The following is a 14,427-nucleotide window of genomic DNA, read 5'->3' as shown; positions in this document are numbered from 1 at the left end:
AAGGCATGCGTTAGCCCACTCCTGCTTGCTTTTTACTTTAGCACCACTTACAACATGCACAATTTCGTCACGCATGACCTTGTACTGCAATTACACGTCACTGATGTCATTGCCCGACCCGACCATAAATGACAATATTATATTATAGCATGTGTGTGATAACTCTTCAACGGTCAGTAACTTCCACTCCTTGAGATGGATGAAGAGCAGTATGATCCTCGCGTTGTTACTCAGAGAACGGTAGTTGCGGGCAGGCACAAGTTACAATTTTGACAGATTTCAATCTTGGGCAACAACTTTTTTTTATGCAAAAATGCATAGATCCCACTATGCATTCCGAGGAGGACCAAGAGAATATCTTGACTGGCGTTTACTCTTCGGTGATTTTGTGTCAACCTAGAGACGATCGTTCATGGACGGCGCGAGGACCTCTCTTAACAGCTGTTGTTACTCTTCGATGTGGCGACTCACCGGCCTGCCGACGTGGCGAGGCGGAAGAGGAGCCGCCGGCTGGTACCAAAGGGGTGAGTTGAGCTGTCACTTTCATGCACCAAAACAATACAAAGTTAGACGCTTCACCCGGTTTATAAACACGACAAAATGTTTCAGCAACGTATCTGCATTGTTGAAGGCGTTTTTGGACACGCCTACAATCAGATGAAGTAGAATTTTTGCGTTTGCAAGCGTGTGCGATGCAATGCAATTGACATTATTTGGAAGTTCTCATCGCTAGTGTTATGAGAGGTTAAATGAACTAATGACACGCTTTTACTTAACTGTCATAAATTTAAATGACTGTTTAGGTTTGTGATTAACAATGCATAAGAGTCATTGCAAATCATTGTGACCTTCCCGCGGTACTTTGTTTATTTTAGACACGCAGGTTGATGTTGAAGACCTTTAAACAACCAAAATCAAAGTTTCTGCACACAGTGTGTGTACATAAAACAGGATGACACAAACGCTGTGAATATATACAGTCAGCAACCAGCAGGTGGCAATGTGGTGCTGTTGTTTGGTTACTAGTTGAATAAATCTCACAATTTGTATGCGTATTTGTCATTAGAGGGAGGGAATTCATTTACATGCAGTGCTTATCGATTGTATACATTATTAGAGATGACTTGATACGAGGTCAGTGCTTCTGATAGTGTTTATGGCAGCTGGCTCACCACTACATAGATACCATCCAAAACGCTCTTATCATGTTCAGTATATTAAAGCAGATATAATCTCCACTTCCAGATCACCATGTCCCAGTCTGCCCCCTCTGATGCAGAGAGCCTCCCTGCACCGGAAGTGCCCCCACACTCTGACCCCAACTGTGGCCACGATGTCCCTGAAGCCCCCGCAGAGTCCGCTGAAGTTCATCAACCTCCACAGATCCCCGAGAGTATCCTGCAGGCCACCGAGGAGGCGAGCGAAGACACCAGAGACATCCTAACTTCCTCAGAGAGTCAGCTGGAGACTGAGGGTCAGCTGACGGAATGTGACCAATCAGTGAGCTTGGAGCCAGATGCTACGGAAGAGGAGAAGGATGGGAAGGTCGGTCATTCAGAGATAGATGCACTAGATTTATTTTGAGAGATGTTGAGGATGCTCATGTTGATCTAAAATAAAAATTGAGCCAATGCTTCATGTCAAAAAAACTGTTGTGTGCAGAGCTCACATGAGAAGAACGATCAAGTTTGGGGAGGTTGGGGTTCATGGGGCAAATCCCTCCTGAGCAGCGCCACTTCTACAGTGGGTTCGTCTCACACATGGCCTCATCCATCCATGTTCTGTCTTCTTTGGATTTTCATGTTGTCTGTGTGTGTAACAGGTCATAGTCTGACATCGGTCAAGGTGAAGGCAGGAGAAGCTCTGCGTCTGCATAAGACCTCCGTGGGGGAAGAGGCCAGCGAGGAAGTGGAAGACACAATGGCGGAGAAGCCAGAGGGAGGAGAGGAAAGCGTCCAGGTGACAGCCCATGATGAGTCGACCTCTCCCAACGCTGGCGCCTCCAACAGGGGCGTCTTCTCTGCCATCTCCAATGTTATGCAGAACACGGTGAGCAAACATCATCAAAATCTGCCTCTAAATGGTTCCCTTTTGTTACAGAGGCACATGCGTTCATTGTTTGTTTTAAATCCTCCTGTTCACATTTGACTCAGTTTTGTTTCTGCACAAATCAAGCTGTTGAATAAGTTATTCAAAATATTTTGAAATATCAGTTTGAATCACAATGACAAAAATGGATTTATTGGGAGGAATGTTGCAAACTCTTCTTTTATTTGTATATATTACCTGACCCCAAAAAATTCCTCTGTTTTATGTCGCGCTTGGACTCTCAGGGTAAATCTGTGATCAGTGGTGGGCTAGATGCTTTGGAGTTCATCGGAAAAAAGACCATGACCGTTCTGGCTGAGAGCGATCCAGGTTTCAAAAAGACCAAGACACTGATGCAGAAGACCGCCTCGCTCAGTCAGGTATGGTAAGAAAGCGTGATCACGCCCCTTCTTGGCACGGTTCTAACACATTTGTCTTCACTGTAGATGTTGAAGGAAGCGAAGGAGAAGGAGCGAGCACGTCTCAGCAACCAGCTCATCAGCGCACCGACAGCTCATTACGGGATTCTTTTTGATGACTACCAGGGTTTGTCCCATCTGGAGGCTCTCGAGATCCTGTCCAATGAAAGCGAGGCCAAGGTCCGCCTATACTTTTGTCAAGGAGAGTGCAAATTGAGAAATAAAGCTGAGTGTGGCCCACAGGTCCAAGCGTACCTCTCCTCCCTTGAGGAAGAAGAGCTGGAGGAAGTGAAGAAGGAGCTGATTTTTATCAAGGACATCTTCACCAAGAGAGAGGATGAAAAAGAGGAGACCAGTAATGAAGAGCAGGCCATGGGTAACCCACGTGGTGACATTTTAAATTTAAAATCATGCTGCTTGCTGAAGTCTCCTGAGATTAGGTCAAGTCACATGTGACATTATATAACGACATATGAACCTCAAATTTTTTGTTTTGGGTTGACTATGAAAGTATTATAGAAAATATCCTAGCTACACAGTTACGCTCAAAATTCTACAGTGAATTGATTTTAACTGTCTTGTCTGTGTGTTTGTTTGTTTTTTGCACAAGCCGATGAAGCAAATGAAGAGTTCATGAGTGTTCTGACCGAGTTGCTCTTTGAGCTTCATATCGCTGCTACACCGGACAAACTCAATAAGGTAAGTAGACAAAACAACCGTTTTTATTTTGGGCTACATAAGAAGTGGCACCTCATCTTTTCTACAGCAGGGGGCGCTCACTGTGCTCAAGGGACCAACCATTTTTTTAAACGGACAGAAGGGGCAAGTCATTTGTAAAATATATCTAAAAGATGTAAATTGTTTATTTTGATAATCAACTAATACTTACAGTAATCACTTTTTTTATCATACCGTCTGAATTATTCAATTAGTATTGCTTTGTCTCCTTGGTAGGAAATCCACTTTAATCCGTAGCTGCAATGTGTCATTGTCAATATGATGAATCCGCATCTTAGCATTTAATCGTGCAGATGAACATGATGATGAGGGTACATCAAAATGCAGCGCTGACAGCTCATTAATTGTGCATCTCCAGGCTCGCATGAGCGCACACGAGTGGGTGAGCAAGGTGGAGCGGCCTGTCACTACAGAAACAGTTGGCAAGGAGACGCAGGAGCAGCCCGGAGGAAAGAAAGAGGAGGAGAAAGAGGAGGGAGATGGAGCGGCTCATGAGGAGAAGAGGGAGGATGAGGAGGGCGAGATAAAGCAGGAGGACGGGCACCAATCTGTGGAGGTGCGTTGTCATCACTGTGGTGGGCCATTATTCGAACACTCAATACTTGTGATCTCATTTTAGTTCGCGTTTGATCCGCAGGCCATCTACATGTCGTCAGTGGGCAGTCTGGCAGAAGTGACAGCCCGAAGTATTGAGCAGCTCCACAAGGTGGCAGAACTCATCCTACATGGCCAGGAGCAAGAGCAGGAAAAACCAGCAAGGGATCAGGCACATGTCCTCACCAGGTTGACATGCGCCATGTGTAAGGAGGTGGAATGTTTGGCCAGAAAGTTCTCTGACACGCTGCTCCTTGTCGGGGTAAGCGTGCAAGATTTGACGCAAATGTGCTCAAAGGAGATCACAAATTGTGTTGGAATTCATACAAACTGTTCTTTCTCAGTGTCAGAGGAAAGCTGAGGAGCTCACTCCGCTTATTGACAGCGTGCTGCTGGAGGTGAGAGCTGCAACTTTTTAACTCCACTTGCAGTTAATGAATGTGATGCAAATATGCCCTTTTTGAACTTTGAAATTGTGTCTCTGTCTGCAGGGCTCCAACAGTACCACCTACATCCAAAATGCCTTTCAACTTCTGCTGCCCGTCCTGCAGATCGCCCACATCGAGAGCCAACCTTGCAAAACCTGCACAGGTTCAGACGCACATGCACATTAGCGCACACGTTGTACAGAAAGGGTAAAGTAATTCCACACTAAGTGCTTATGTCAATGTTGTCGGAAGCTGTTTATTTATGTGTATAATACAAATTTAACATAAGGGGGCTTTTGTGTGTGGCTGACCCTGTTGATGTTTGTTTTCGCAAGTGCTTCACACAAAGATAATCTCCAAAAATGCAAATATGGGTTGGTGTTTACAATATTATATATATATATTTATATATATAATACTTGCACTCCATTTGCCTTGACTGACACAAGAGGAATGTTTTCCTTTTAAAATGCCAGTATTCATGATTACTGTAATTTTGTGTGCGATATTAGATGACATCTAACACCTCCAAATTATATGGCCTTGAAGGAAATGTGTTTCCCCAACGTTCACCCTACTAGGATCCAAATAACATGTATAGCTATGAAATAAATGCTCTGAGCTTTCGCAATGTTCTCGTTGTTGGTATTTTTGCATATATTTTAGTGTCCTGCCTTTTAGCCACATAATAAGGGATTTTTTTTTTTTCCGGGTGGAAACGTTGCGTTGTAATGTTAATGAGCATTTGAAAATGAAGTCCCTTTACACCCTAAGTCATGGATGGATGATGATGTTGTGTTTCTTTTTCTTTGTGAGACTCGAGCTGGGTTCAGCAGCTCAGCTCCTCTGTGAGGGAAAAAGTCACTGTTGGGCGGTGATGAAGATTAGCTGTAAGAGAAATAACGTTACTGTGACACATCCATGAAAATTATCACCATTATTTCAAGATTGATACTTTCAGCATGGTTATTGATTTGTGGTTGCCATGAGATTGTAAAATGGGTGCCTTGGCTTAATTAAGTTTGGGAAACACTGCTATAGATTGCCCTGTTGTCTTGAAATGAAGGCTCATGTGGCAAAGAGCTATGGCAAAATGTTTTGAGCAAAGTGGAACATTTTCATTCCAATCGTCATACGAATATGTTGGTTTACCAGTCACATAAGAGTGCTCCACAGGTCCATCCAGTACAGTTTCTGCATCATCTGAGAATTTAAGACACAAAGATCGTGAACAGATGCACCAAATGTATTTTTATGACTAATGTTATTATGACCCGTGCTGAAGTGTGTTTGCATGTTGAAATTTCCTACCGGCTACTTGGACCTCTTGAATAGTAGATAATCCTGTCATGAAAAACATAAGTTCACTGAGAATACTTAATTTTTTTGTTTAATTTTATTATCTTACTGACCTGACCATGTGTAGCGAAGCTCACACGTATGAAGGTTTCTCTCTGAAAAATATTGATAAATAGTTAGTCATGTCTAAATGCTCGTACGCGAATTTAAAATGCGACAGAAGTTACCTTTTAAAATCTTGATCTTGTCATTGCTTCCATCTAGTCAAAAGGCAAATAAGATCTCATTATTTCATTTGATACAAAGTGTGTGATGGAAAATACTATAAGCTTAAAAAAAAACAACAACACTTGTTTAAAACCTAAGTTTGAATGCCTAATTCTAGTTTAAAGCCCCAATTTGAAACCAACCCCAATTAATGCTCCAGGTTTTACCAGTATGATTAAATGTATTTCAGTGTCCATTCGAATTAATTTCATCCCACTTCAACTCTATTTGAAAACCCTCATCTGAAACCATAAATTTACTTTGAAATTAGAAAATGAGATTCACCTTTCAGTTGCTGCCCAGTGAAGCTATAACCAAGAGGATGTACTTTCTCTGATGGACAGAAAACATGCAGGTAAATTCAAATTTGCCACTTGGGATGCTTTTTGTGCATTGAAGTGTGTGTGTCTTACTGCAGCAGTGTCCACTCCGTTTCAATTTTCTGAGGAAAGCTGAGCTCAAGGTCAGCAATACCACACACAAGAGAACCAGCCAGAGAATCCTCAACGCAGCACTCCACTCGTCTGGACCAGAGACAGCAACGCTTAATATCAAAGATTTACCAACAGTACGTGTTAGTCATAAATTCCCAATCAAACCTGCTTGTGTCTTGAGTAACTCTTTGTTTTCTGCGACAGGAGGAACTGTGTAATTCGACAGTTTTAGCAGACAAACGGTGTGATTGGATGTCTCAGACGTGGGCGGGACCAGCGCACAGCAATAAGATGCCACGCTGCAACCTCCGTCGTCCGTCTTCTCAGGTGGCTGAAGCTGCAGTGAGCTGGAATTTCTGTGGCCACTTAAGGTGAGCTTCAAAAAGGTACTATTTCCTAGTTGAAGCTTCACTGACACCTCAATGTGGACATTTGCCGCTAGAAATGGAGAAATGTATCAAATTAATTTTTGGAAGTGAGAAATATAGAAGTTAGACTCGCAGCTAGCAGGTCTTGAGATGACAGCATTCATAAATTGTTTGACTGTCACTCGTTTGTTTGGATCACTTTACTGGTGCAATGTCAGACATGTTTTCCAATAATGATACAAATTCCCATGTTTAATTGACAGTAAACTAAATCCTCACAGGTACCTGAAAATGAGTTGTTATGATATAATTCCGCCACACTGCCTTCACACATATACCAACTCGTGTGAGGCTCTTCGCTGCTTGCATCGTCTGACGTGGGGCCGCTGTCAGCTTCTCTCTCGTCACACCTCTCACGCCATTCCTCACCTCCTGGGATGGGAGGCGGGTCACATGACGTCTTTCTTTTCACCTCATCCTCCACATTCTGCCAGTTTTCCCTCTTCTTGGCTCGCTTGTCCCGTTCACACGGCAAACAGACCAGGTTGACTTTTGATACTGAAAGAAGATTGCACAATCCAAATATTAGAGCAGTAATTTGGACATGCGAGAAGTGGAGGAAAAAGACTTTCGGGTAAACAAATCAGAGCAGGGTAAAATTGGAAAATAAAACGTGTGACAAGACTAAGAAGTGAGGAAAGCACCGAGTGTGAGCACGTGTGAGCAAGAGGGGAAACCATTACACAAGACAGAAACTGTCTACTACGGGAGGTGAACTGGAGCTCAGGCTTAAAGTTGGCTCATCGCGTTGCTATATACACTTTATGTAAATCATACCAAAAATGTGTACTATGCTTCAAATTTGTAATCAAAGTATTTTTTTCAGGTTTTGTTGCCCCTTTGGCAATACAGCCGGTTTGTCCAATGTTCTAAATGTAACTTTGATTAGAATGCTCTAGTTTTTTTTCTAGAAGCTACCACAAGCCTAGCCAGTATTAGTAGTAGAAGGCCTTATAAACACAAACACACAAATGTAATTCCTCACCTGTGTATGAAGTGAAAAAATCCGGGAGGCAGATGACAACGATGAAAATCACAAGGACGATAAGCTTAGTCACAATCGACCATGTCATGTTCACACATACACATGCACAAACACACTCTCCAGAGTGACCTTAAGCCTGTGCTATCTATCTGCCTCCCTCTTCTGCCTCTCTTGGTTCATCTGATCCCAGCAGGCCGAGCGTCCAAGCTCACGGCTGAGAACAAAGCAGGCGATGAAGCAACAGGGCCGTCGACACTCAGCACGCTGCGGCTCAACGCTTCTCTTCCGCTCCTACTTCCTGTCGCGGTTCACACCAAGGCTGACAAATGGATCTTGATCTCCTGCGAGCACAATGTAAGTCGAAATCTCATGTATCTGAGTGAGAGTGTTGAGAGGAGCAATGGTGTGCGCTGTAATAGATGATGGACAGTGTGTTGCGATTAGAGTTTTGATTAAATGGTCGCGTTAATATGTGTTTAGTGTCGTGTTAGTGTTGATAGAACTGAAGCGAGTGAATCTATAGACATTACAAATCAGATGACATCAATCATCCTTAATCTTGCCATAATGACAGAAAATGAGCTTCCAGTGTTGATTTAGCATCATTGTTAATGTTAAAAAGTTTTCTTGCTGTGGATCAGACAAATGTTGTTTCATTGTTGGTTCTTCTTAAAGTCCTCCTAAAGTGACAATAAATATGTCCTCTAAATTTGACCCACCATAATGTTATTAACAACCCTGCCAAATTTAAAAGGTTAAAAAAAAAACGCGACAATATCTGCGTAAAATGAGGCTTCAAAGTCATAAAAAATCAAGCCTTTCTCTCCGCTTTCAAATGTTGGAGCTGTGTCTGCTTAATCCTCTCAGTTGTTAAATCAGTACTAATTTTTATGACTTGAGAAAATAGATGCAACAACTTCGAGCATCATCCTTCTGCCTACAACATTTGCATAAGGCCTGCGGACAAAATGGAAACTTGCTGTTTCTAATGAATTATCCACACTTCTTATCAAAAATTGTTTTTTACTTTGTCACAGTTAAAAAGATGCTCACTCTGTTGCATCTGCTGTTGGAAATGATTACCATTTATCAACATTCAAATCTAAAAAAAAAAAATTACACACACACACACACATATCCTGTTGTAGGCACAGCTGCCAGGTGAGGTCTTATCTCCACCACACAGTTGACAGCCTCGCTGCCTCATACTTTTTGGTTCTGCGGCTCACATGCTCACATGCCTTGCCAAATCAAAAAATGATGTGCTTACTGGTAACATTGGTAATGTCAAAGTGCACTGAGTCATACTGGGAGCAATAGAAAACAACAATATCTGCAATACCGTTCTAGAATTATATATTTTTTGCTAGACACAGACTATAAACTTGAAAACATTTCCCTGGGCTTTTTAATTAAATCGCTGTGATCTAAGTTATTATTTTGAAATGGAAGAGAGATGAAAGCAATAAAGTATCGGGAAATGAAAGCATCTATGAGAAAGGGAGGAGGAGGAAGGGGAGGAAAGAGCGCACAATGATTTAGTGCTGTGTAAGCAGTGAGGCGTCGCCTCAAAAGCTCTATGAAACGTTATGTCGCAATTATAGGCTTCTACATGGAGATGAGGTGAGCTTCAGAGGTGGAAAGGTTGCCCTCTTCCATCTCGGGTGCTGATCTTTGTGTGCAGAAAGATGTCTGTGCATTGTAGCTACGTGTATTTCGCTTCTCTTTTTCAAAATGTTGGAATGGTCCTCTTTTATTGTCACTCAAGGTCACTTTGCTGACTGGAGAGAGCTGCATCCCTTTTGCAACCCTTCCTGGCTGTCTCCTCCGATACCTGTAACCTTTTATGCCGAGTGTGAAAAGCCCGCGTCCATAAAATCTTTTGAACATAAGGAAAAATCAATGCGCACCAAGTGCAGCTCACCTAAACAGCTCTCAGTGCAATAGAAGAAGAAAAGTGCCTCCACTCCATAAATTGACTGTATGAAAATCTCTGTGCTCATCGGGGTACTTGAGAATATCTACTTGTGTTTTTATGACTTAACATAAACATTTACACTTAAAAAGGCTTTATTGGTCTCAACTTGCACCATCAAATTTTATAGGCCTCTTGGGAAAACACATTTTTGCATGTGGACGGTGCTTGCAATAAAACTGGATCATTAACACAATCAAAACACACACCGAAAAACTCACGACAAATTGCTTGATGACCAAACAATTGATTGCTCGATATAGATAAATCGATAGATAAAATTGTGGAAATAGCTTTTTCTCACAGTCTGATTTTTTTTACATTAACATGCATGGGTGTGTGTGTGTTCTATATTTAGAGCCTTTCAGAGGTACTGTGAAAGCATGATGAAAGATGAGCCCAGCATTTCTATGCCAAATAAATGCTATCATGCGTCTAGACTACTTTTATCACAATCTTATCAGTGACAATAAAATTGGTCTTCTCACTGATGTCGGAGGGGGAGCATGCAAACGTTTTTATTTCTGTATAATGTTATTCACTTCTTGCATGCCGTGTCTAGCTGGTGGCTTTATGAGAAACTGTATTCCGTCAACTCTCCTCAGTTGATTGAATTCATTCGTTCACTCTGCCAGTAAACAAGGTGAAAGCTAAAAGCTCCCTGAGTAGTGAGCTGATATCCTTGAAACGACCCCCTCCAGTAATTATCCCACATAGTGCCGATTAATGCTGAGTCACAATCTCTGTCTAAACGCTAACAATGTGCTCATTTGTATTCTCAACATGTTTCATCTGCGTTTTTCTTTTATCTTGCACTTAGTCACAAACTGCCTTTTGGTTATTGGAGGGCAAATTGCCCATCGCCTGAGTCTAATGATTATCTTTCTTTATACGCGCAATAAAGGAAACCGCCTGTGACTTTCTCACTCATTTGTGCATTCCAAAAGTCACTTTGACTTGAATTTACTGTGCTTTGTCATTGAATGTCAGCAATTGAAGTTGTACTTCTAATGTGCTAATGGTAGGAAGAACACATAAATAAATAAAACACAAATAACATTTTTTAAGGCGACGTATAATGGAAAACAGACTTTGGAATTGTGTATAAACATGTGAGTCTCTGGACTGGCTGCCCTGGTGTGGAATCACACCACCAATATATATATATATTTTTTGACTGGCTGTGCTAGAGATTGCATCATTCCGGAGAAAGACTGCATTTGCTAAAATAAATGCTCATGTTGGGGTGGGTCATTAAATGCCACAATGTGAAAATAATAATTTTCTTGGGTACCTGTCAGTCAAAGGCCTGCAGAGCAGGGGTGTCAAATTCATTGAGTCTTGAACAAATGACATCTATTGTTGGAAAAAAAAATTAACTAGCAATTGGGCTTGACTTTGTAGAAAAATATGAAAACTTTTCAGGAGCGCACCATGTTCATTTCCTCTTTAGTGTTATGATTCATTGTCTCTGGTTTTGACATTTGACTTGGAGGATTTTAGAGTTTTTTAACAAGTGTTTGACCTGAAATAATTTATCACAGTATGGCGGGGCTGTCAGCGGCGCCCGCTATCTCTTTCTCATTTCCATTGGAGCGATGGGCTCTCTGTGATTGGTTAGCTGCTTGCGGCAGATTAAATTATTAAGGCCTGCTCTTTATTTGGCTGTAAATGCTCCCTCTCATTTTCCATCTCTTGCTCGGTTGCTCAGTCGTGTTTTCCACTTCCTCTCCTCTCTCGGCCCATTTACGGAGAGACGGAACAAGAAAAGAGGGCACTGCAGCACTATAGTGGAAAAAAAGCAGGGAAATGACACAGATACCATCGTTGTTTTTTTCCAGTTGGGGAAATTGGAAGGAGAGATGCCAACCAGTGGAAAAAAGATAGAGGCTGATGAAATATATTGTAAGGTCTTTGCAGTTTGTTTGCGTGTGTGCCCATCCATCTGTATGTGTTTGATTGCCTAACCTTGCCACACGTAAATTGCTGCATGTATGCCGGCACCAGTCGAGTGCTGCACTCAGTCGTGGGAAAGCTGTTCAGGTGCCAGGTGGCTGCTGCCTAAGGACAAGAATACGAGACAATCACTGACACAAAAAAAAAGAGTTGTTTTCATTTCTATTAATAATTCAGAATGTGTGTTCTGTTCTATTGTATGCAGCCGCAAACTGATGCCTCAGCCATTCTAAGAGACCTGCTCACAAGTGTCTGTAAGCAAACACACACACACACACACACACATACACACACACACTAAAGGGGGGGATTATGAATTGTTTGTGCATTTTATGCAAATTAGTTTCTTGCACAGCAAACAGTACACTTGGCCTTGGCCTGAATATTTGTAAACTATCCGCATTTAATGATGTCTGCATAGTTATTAGAATAACTTTCCAGCTCACATTATGTATTTGATTTATGGATAGTGTACTTTTCATTAACAATGTGGTCAGAGACGCCGCAAACCCGCTGATTGCCAAAGAGACGACTGACATTGGCCTATACCAGTGCTTCTAAAATAGTGGGGCGCACCCCCCTAGGGGGCGCGTGTGACACCAGGGAACATGTTTTTCTGTACTAGATTAAAGAGTAATTAGACATCCACTGCAGTAGGTGGGAGTGGCGCTATCATTTTAAGAGTGTGCGCAAGGAGTAGTCGCTCTACAATGTGCCCAACCGCTCAGCCATCGGTGCTTCGTTCTAACTTTTGTGCCGGTACACCATATGAAGTAAATGACGTGATTTTTTTTTTTTTTACCTCATCTAATATGAGGTAAAAAAAAAAAAAAAAAAAAACATACCAACTGGTGTTTTAGAACAGCCTTGACAAGTAAATAACAAAAAACAAGAAAAATGAACTACTTTATTTTTTTCCCAGTTGAGAGAAGCGCGCAATGCAATGCGGATAGTGCTGCGGGGAGAAGTTTGACAAGCGTCAGTACGTTCATGATTAGCACATTTTGCTGGGGTGGGGAGTCGAACCCGAAATCTGAATTGTTCGAACGTAGCGACAGAGCCACTTGTCAAACGGAGCGAGCTCAGCAGCCGACCCGCTTTCACTTCGAGTCATTCATATACGTTCAGTATTTCGTTCTGCGCGCATTGGGTAAGTACAAAATAGTGTTCAAAAGAACGAATTTCTTTCAGTGAGCGTGAAGAATTCAGTTCATATGACTTTAACCAGTAGATGTCGGCAATGCCCATTGGAGTGGTGACATCTCGCCGTAAAACAAAACGAAGAAGAAAATGATGTAACTTCCTGTTCACGAACGAGTCGTGAATAGCATTGCCTGTTCATCAACTGGACGGATCTGTGAGTGAACGCATCAGTGAGTGAGAGTGATTTGCATTTCCAGTTCATCGCGAGATCGGATCGGTGAGGGAACGAGTCCTGACTTTCTCGTTCGCGAACGAGTCAATGGGTCAACTGCCTTCCTTCCCGTGCATCAACGGATCAGTCAGTGAACGTGTTGCGGCTCCCTCCTAGCGTGAACTATGTAAGCCAGAATGTCGATTTGCCAAGGAAAGAAAGAACCACTCACTGAAACAGCACTTCTTTTATGCGCGTTTTCTCCAAGCTAACGGCTAATTTTATTGCATGAAGGGATGCGCCGTTATGCAGCAACGTGGAGATTATGCTTCTCTTTGGGTAATCTTGATTTTATAACACTTATAGTAGTTTTTAAATAACGTGTATGATAGTAGTTTTTGAATAACGTCTAAATATTGTTATCCAACATATCTACTGCAATTTCACATGAGATTGCTGGTTTGAAATTTACTTTTGTTGTTGTTATTATTATTATTATTATTTTAGTAAACATTAAAAACCTGTTAAAACTTGTCTGGTGTTTTATTCCTTGTTTATATTGTTTTGGGCATGAAAACAAAAATCTAACATTTGGTTAACTGCTTTATATGACAATATGTATGTGTTTTACGTTGTGTAATATGTGTTGGTGTGCTCCAAAATAAAGAGCAAGTAGTCAAATACACATTCTTAACACGTACAAAAAATGCATAGTTATTAGGTACACCTGAAAATGGTGGTGTACCTGATAGAGCGTCCAAATGACGTCACAGATCAAACAGCCAATCAGAAAGTGGGGGTGAGGGCGAGTGTGGCACGTTTCACTTTCGCTTAAGCTTTTTCCCTAATGCAGTGGCCTGTGATTAGGTACACTTCATGGACACTTCAATAGGTACACTACACGAGGTACAAAAAAAAAAGAATAAATAAAGGGTTAATTGCACAATAAAAGCACACTTGTATATAATGATAAGTATATTCTCTCACCTGGGATCGAACTAAATTTTTACTGAGCAAGAGCCCGTGTCATTAACCAGTCGGGTAATGGACCTGGCGGCCCACCGTCGTCTGCACTGTTTTGTACTAGTTGATGTGCATTCCAGTTCTCGAGTGAATTGAATCTTTAGAATCGGTTCACTCAAAATTTTTGTTCAAATGATAATGAACTGGCCTCTTATTAGGTACACTTGAAAATAGCAGTGTACCTAATGGAGTGTCCAAGTGACGTCACAGATCAAACAGCCAATCAGAAAGTGGGGGTGAGGGCGGGTGTGGCACTTTTCACTTAAACCAGGGGTGTCGACCTCCAGTCCTCGAGGGGCCGCGTTCCAATATGTTTTCCAAGTGACCCTCGTTAAGCGCACCTGCGTGAAAAGTTTTAGCTCATTTCACGTTCTGCAGGAGCTAAATCTTTTCACGCAGGTGCACTTAACGAGGGAATCACACGGACACTCCATTAGGT

General features: G+C 41.9%; 1 protein-coding gene, 2 long non-coding RNA genes and 1 pseudogene across 5 annotated transcripts; 2 read left to right on the top strand and 2 right to left on the bottom strand.

Moving 5' to 3' along the window:
- Positions 1 to 180: 180 nt before the first annotated feature.
- Positions 181 to 4,900, top strand: fam114a1 (family with sequence similarity 114 member A1). Of its 2 annotated transcripts, none has more exons than XM_088372814.1 (12): positions 181 to 524; positions 1,246 to 1,545; positions 1,663 to 1,747; positions 1,823 to 2,049; positions 2,334 to 2,468; positions 2,535 to 2,687; positions 2,751 to 2,892; positions 3,118 to 3,206; positions 3,604 to 3,801; positions 3,883 to 4,101; positions 4,184 to 4,237; positions 4,331 to 4,900. In XM_088372814.1, the coding sequence occupies exons 1-12, from the start codon at positions 306 to 308 to the stop codon at positions 4,451 to 4,453; spliced, it is 1,944 nt and encodes a 647-aa protein (XP_088228940.1). In that variant the 5' UTR covers positions 181 to 305; the 3' UTR covers positions 4,454 to 4,900. The 2 variants fall into 2 exon arrangements, with proteins under 2 accessions (XP_088228940.1, XP_088228941.1); XM_088372815.1 differs by having other exon boundaries at positions 183 to 524; positions 2,751 to 2,883.
- Positions 4,508 to 8,021, bottom strand: LOC148399372 (uncharacterized; annotated as a pseudogene). The gene is made up of 9 exons (XR_015857891.1): positions 7,681 to 8,021; positions 6,921 to 7,193; positions 6,247 to 6,705; positions 6,119 to 6,166; positions 5,794 to 5,826; positions 5,680 to 5,721; positions 5,579 to 5,611; positions 5,420 to 5,470; positions 4,508 to 5,155 (listed from the first exon to the last, which is right to left on the bottom strand). The product of XR_015857891.1 is annotated as an uncharacterized LOC148399372 (transcript).
- Positions 7,436 to 13,495, top strand: LOC148399371 (uncharacterized). Its single transcript, XR_015857892.1, has 3 exons — positions 7,436 to 8,034; positions 11,817 to 11,865; positions 13,012 to 13,495. It is a non-coding gene; the product is annotated as an uncharacterized LOC148399371 (long non-coding RNA).
- Positions 9,817 to 14,062, bottom strand: LOC148399370 (uncharacterized). Its single transcript, XR_015857893.1, has 4 exons — positions 13,953 to 14,062; positions 13,711 to 13,862; positions 11,624 to 11,716; positions 9,817 to 11,440 (listed from the first exon to the last, which is right to left on the bottom strand). It is a non-coding gene; the product is annotated as an uncharacterized LOC148399370 (long non-coding RNA).
- Positions 14,063 to 14,427: the final 365 nt, after the last annotated feature.

Source organism: Syngnathus floridae, chromosome 4, assembly GCF_059516105.1.
Source record: "Syngnathus floridae isolate MCC-2025c chromosome 4, RoL_Sflo_1.0, whole genome shotgun sequence".
Taxonomy (NCBI): Eukaryota; Metazoa; Chordata; class Actinopteri; order Syngnathiformes; family Syngnathidae; genus Syngnathus; species Syngnathus floridae.
Note: the sequence above shows the minus strand (reverse complement) of the source record. Positions and strands in the feature narration are given on the sequence as shown.

Coding starts and splice junctions, on each gene's coding strand:
- fam114a1 (XM_088372814.1), top strand. CDS start 306: ATGCAAAAATGCATAGATCCCACTATGCATTCCGAGGAGGACCAAGAG. Junction 2,469..2,534: donor AGACCGCCTCGCTCAGTCAG/GTATGGTAAGAA, acceptor TCTTCACTGTAG/ATGTTGAAGGAAGCGAAGGA. Junction 3,802..3,882: donor ACGGGCACCAATCTGTGGAG/GTGCGTTGTCAT, acceptor TTTGATCCGCAG/GCCATCTACATGTCGTCAGT.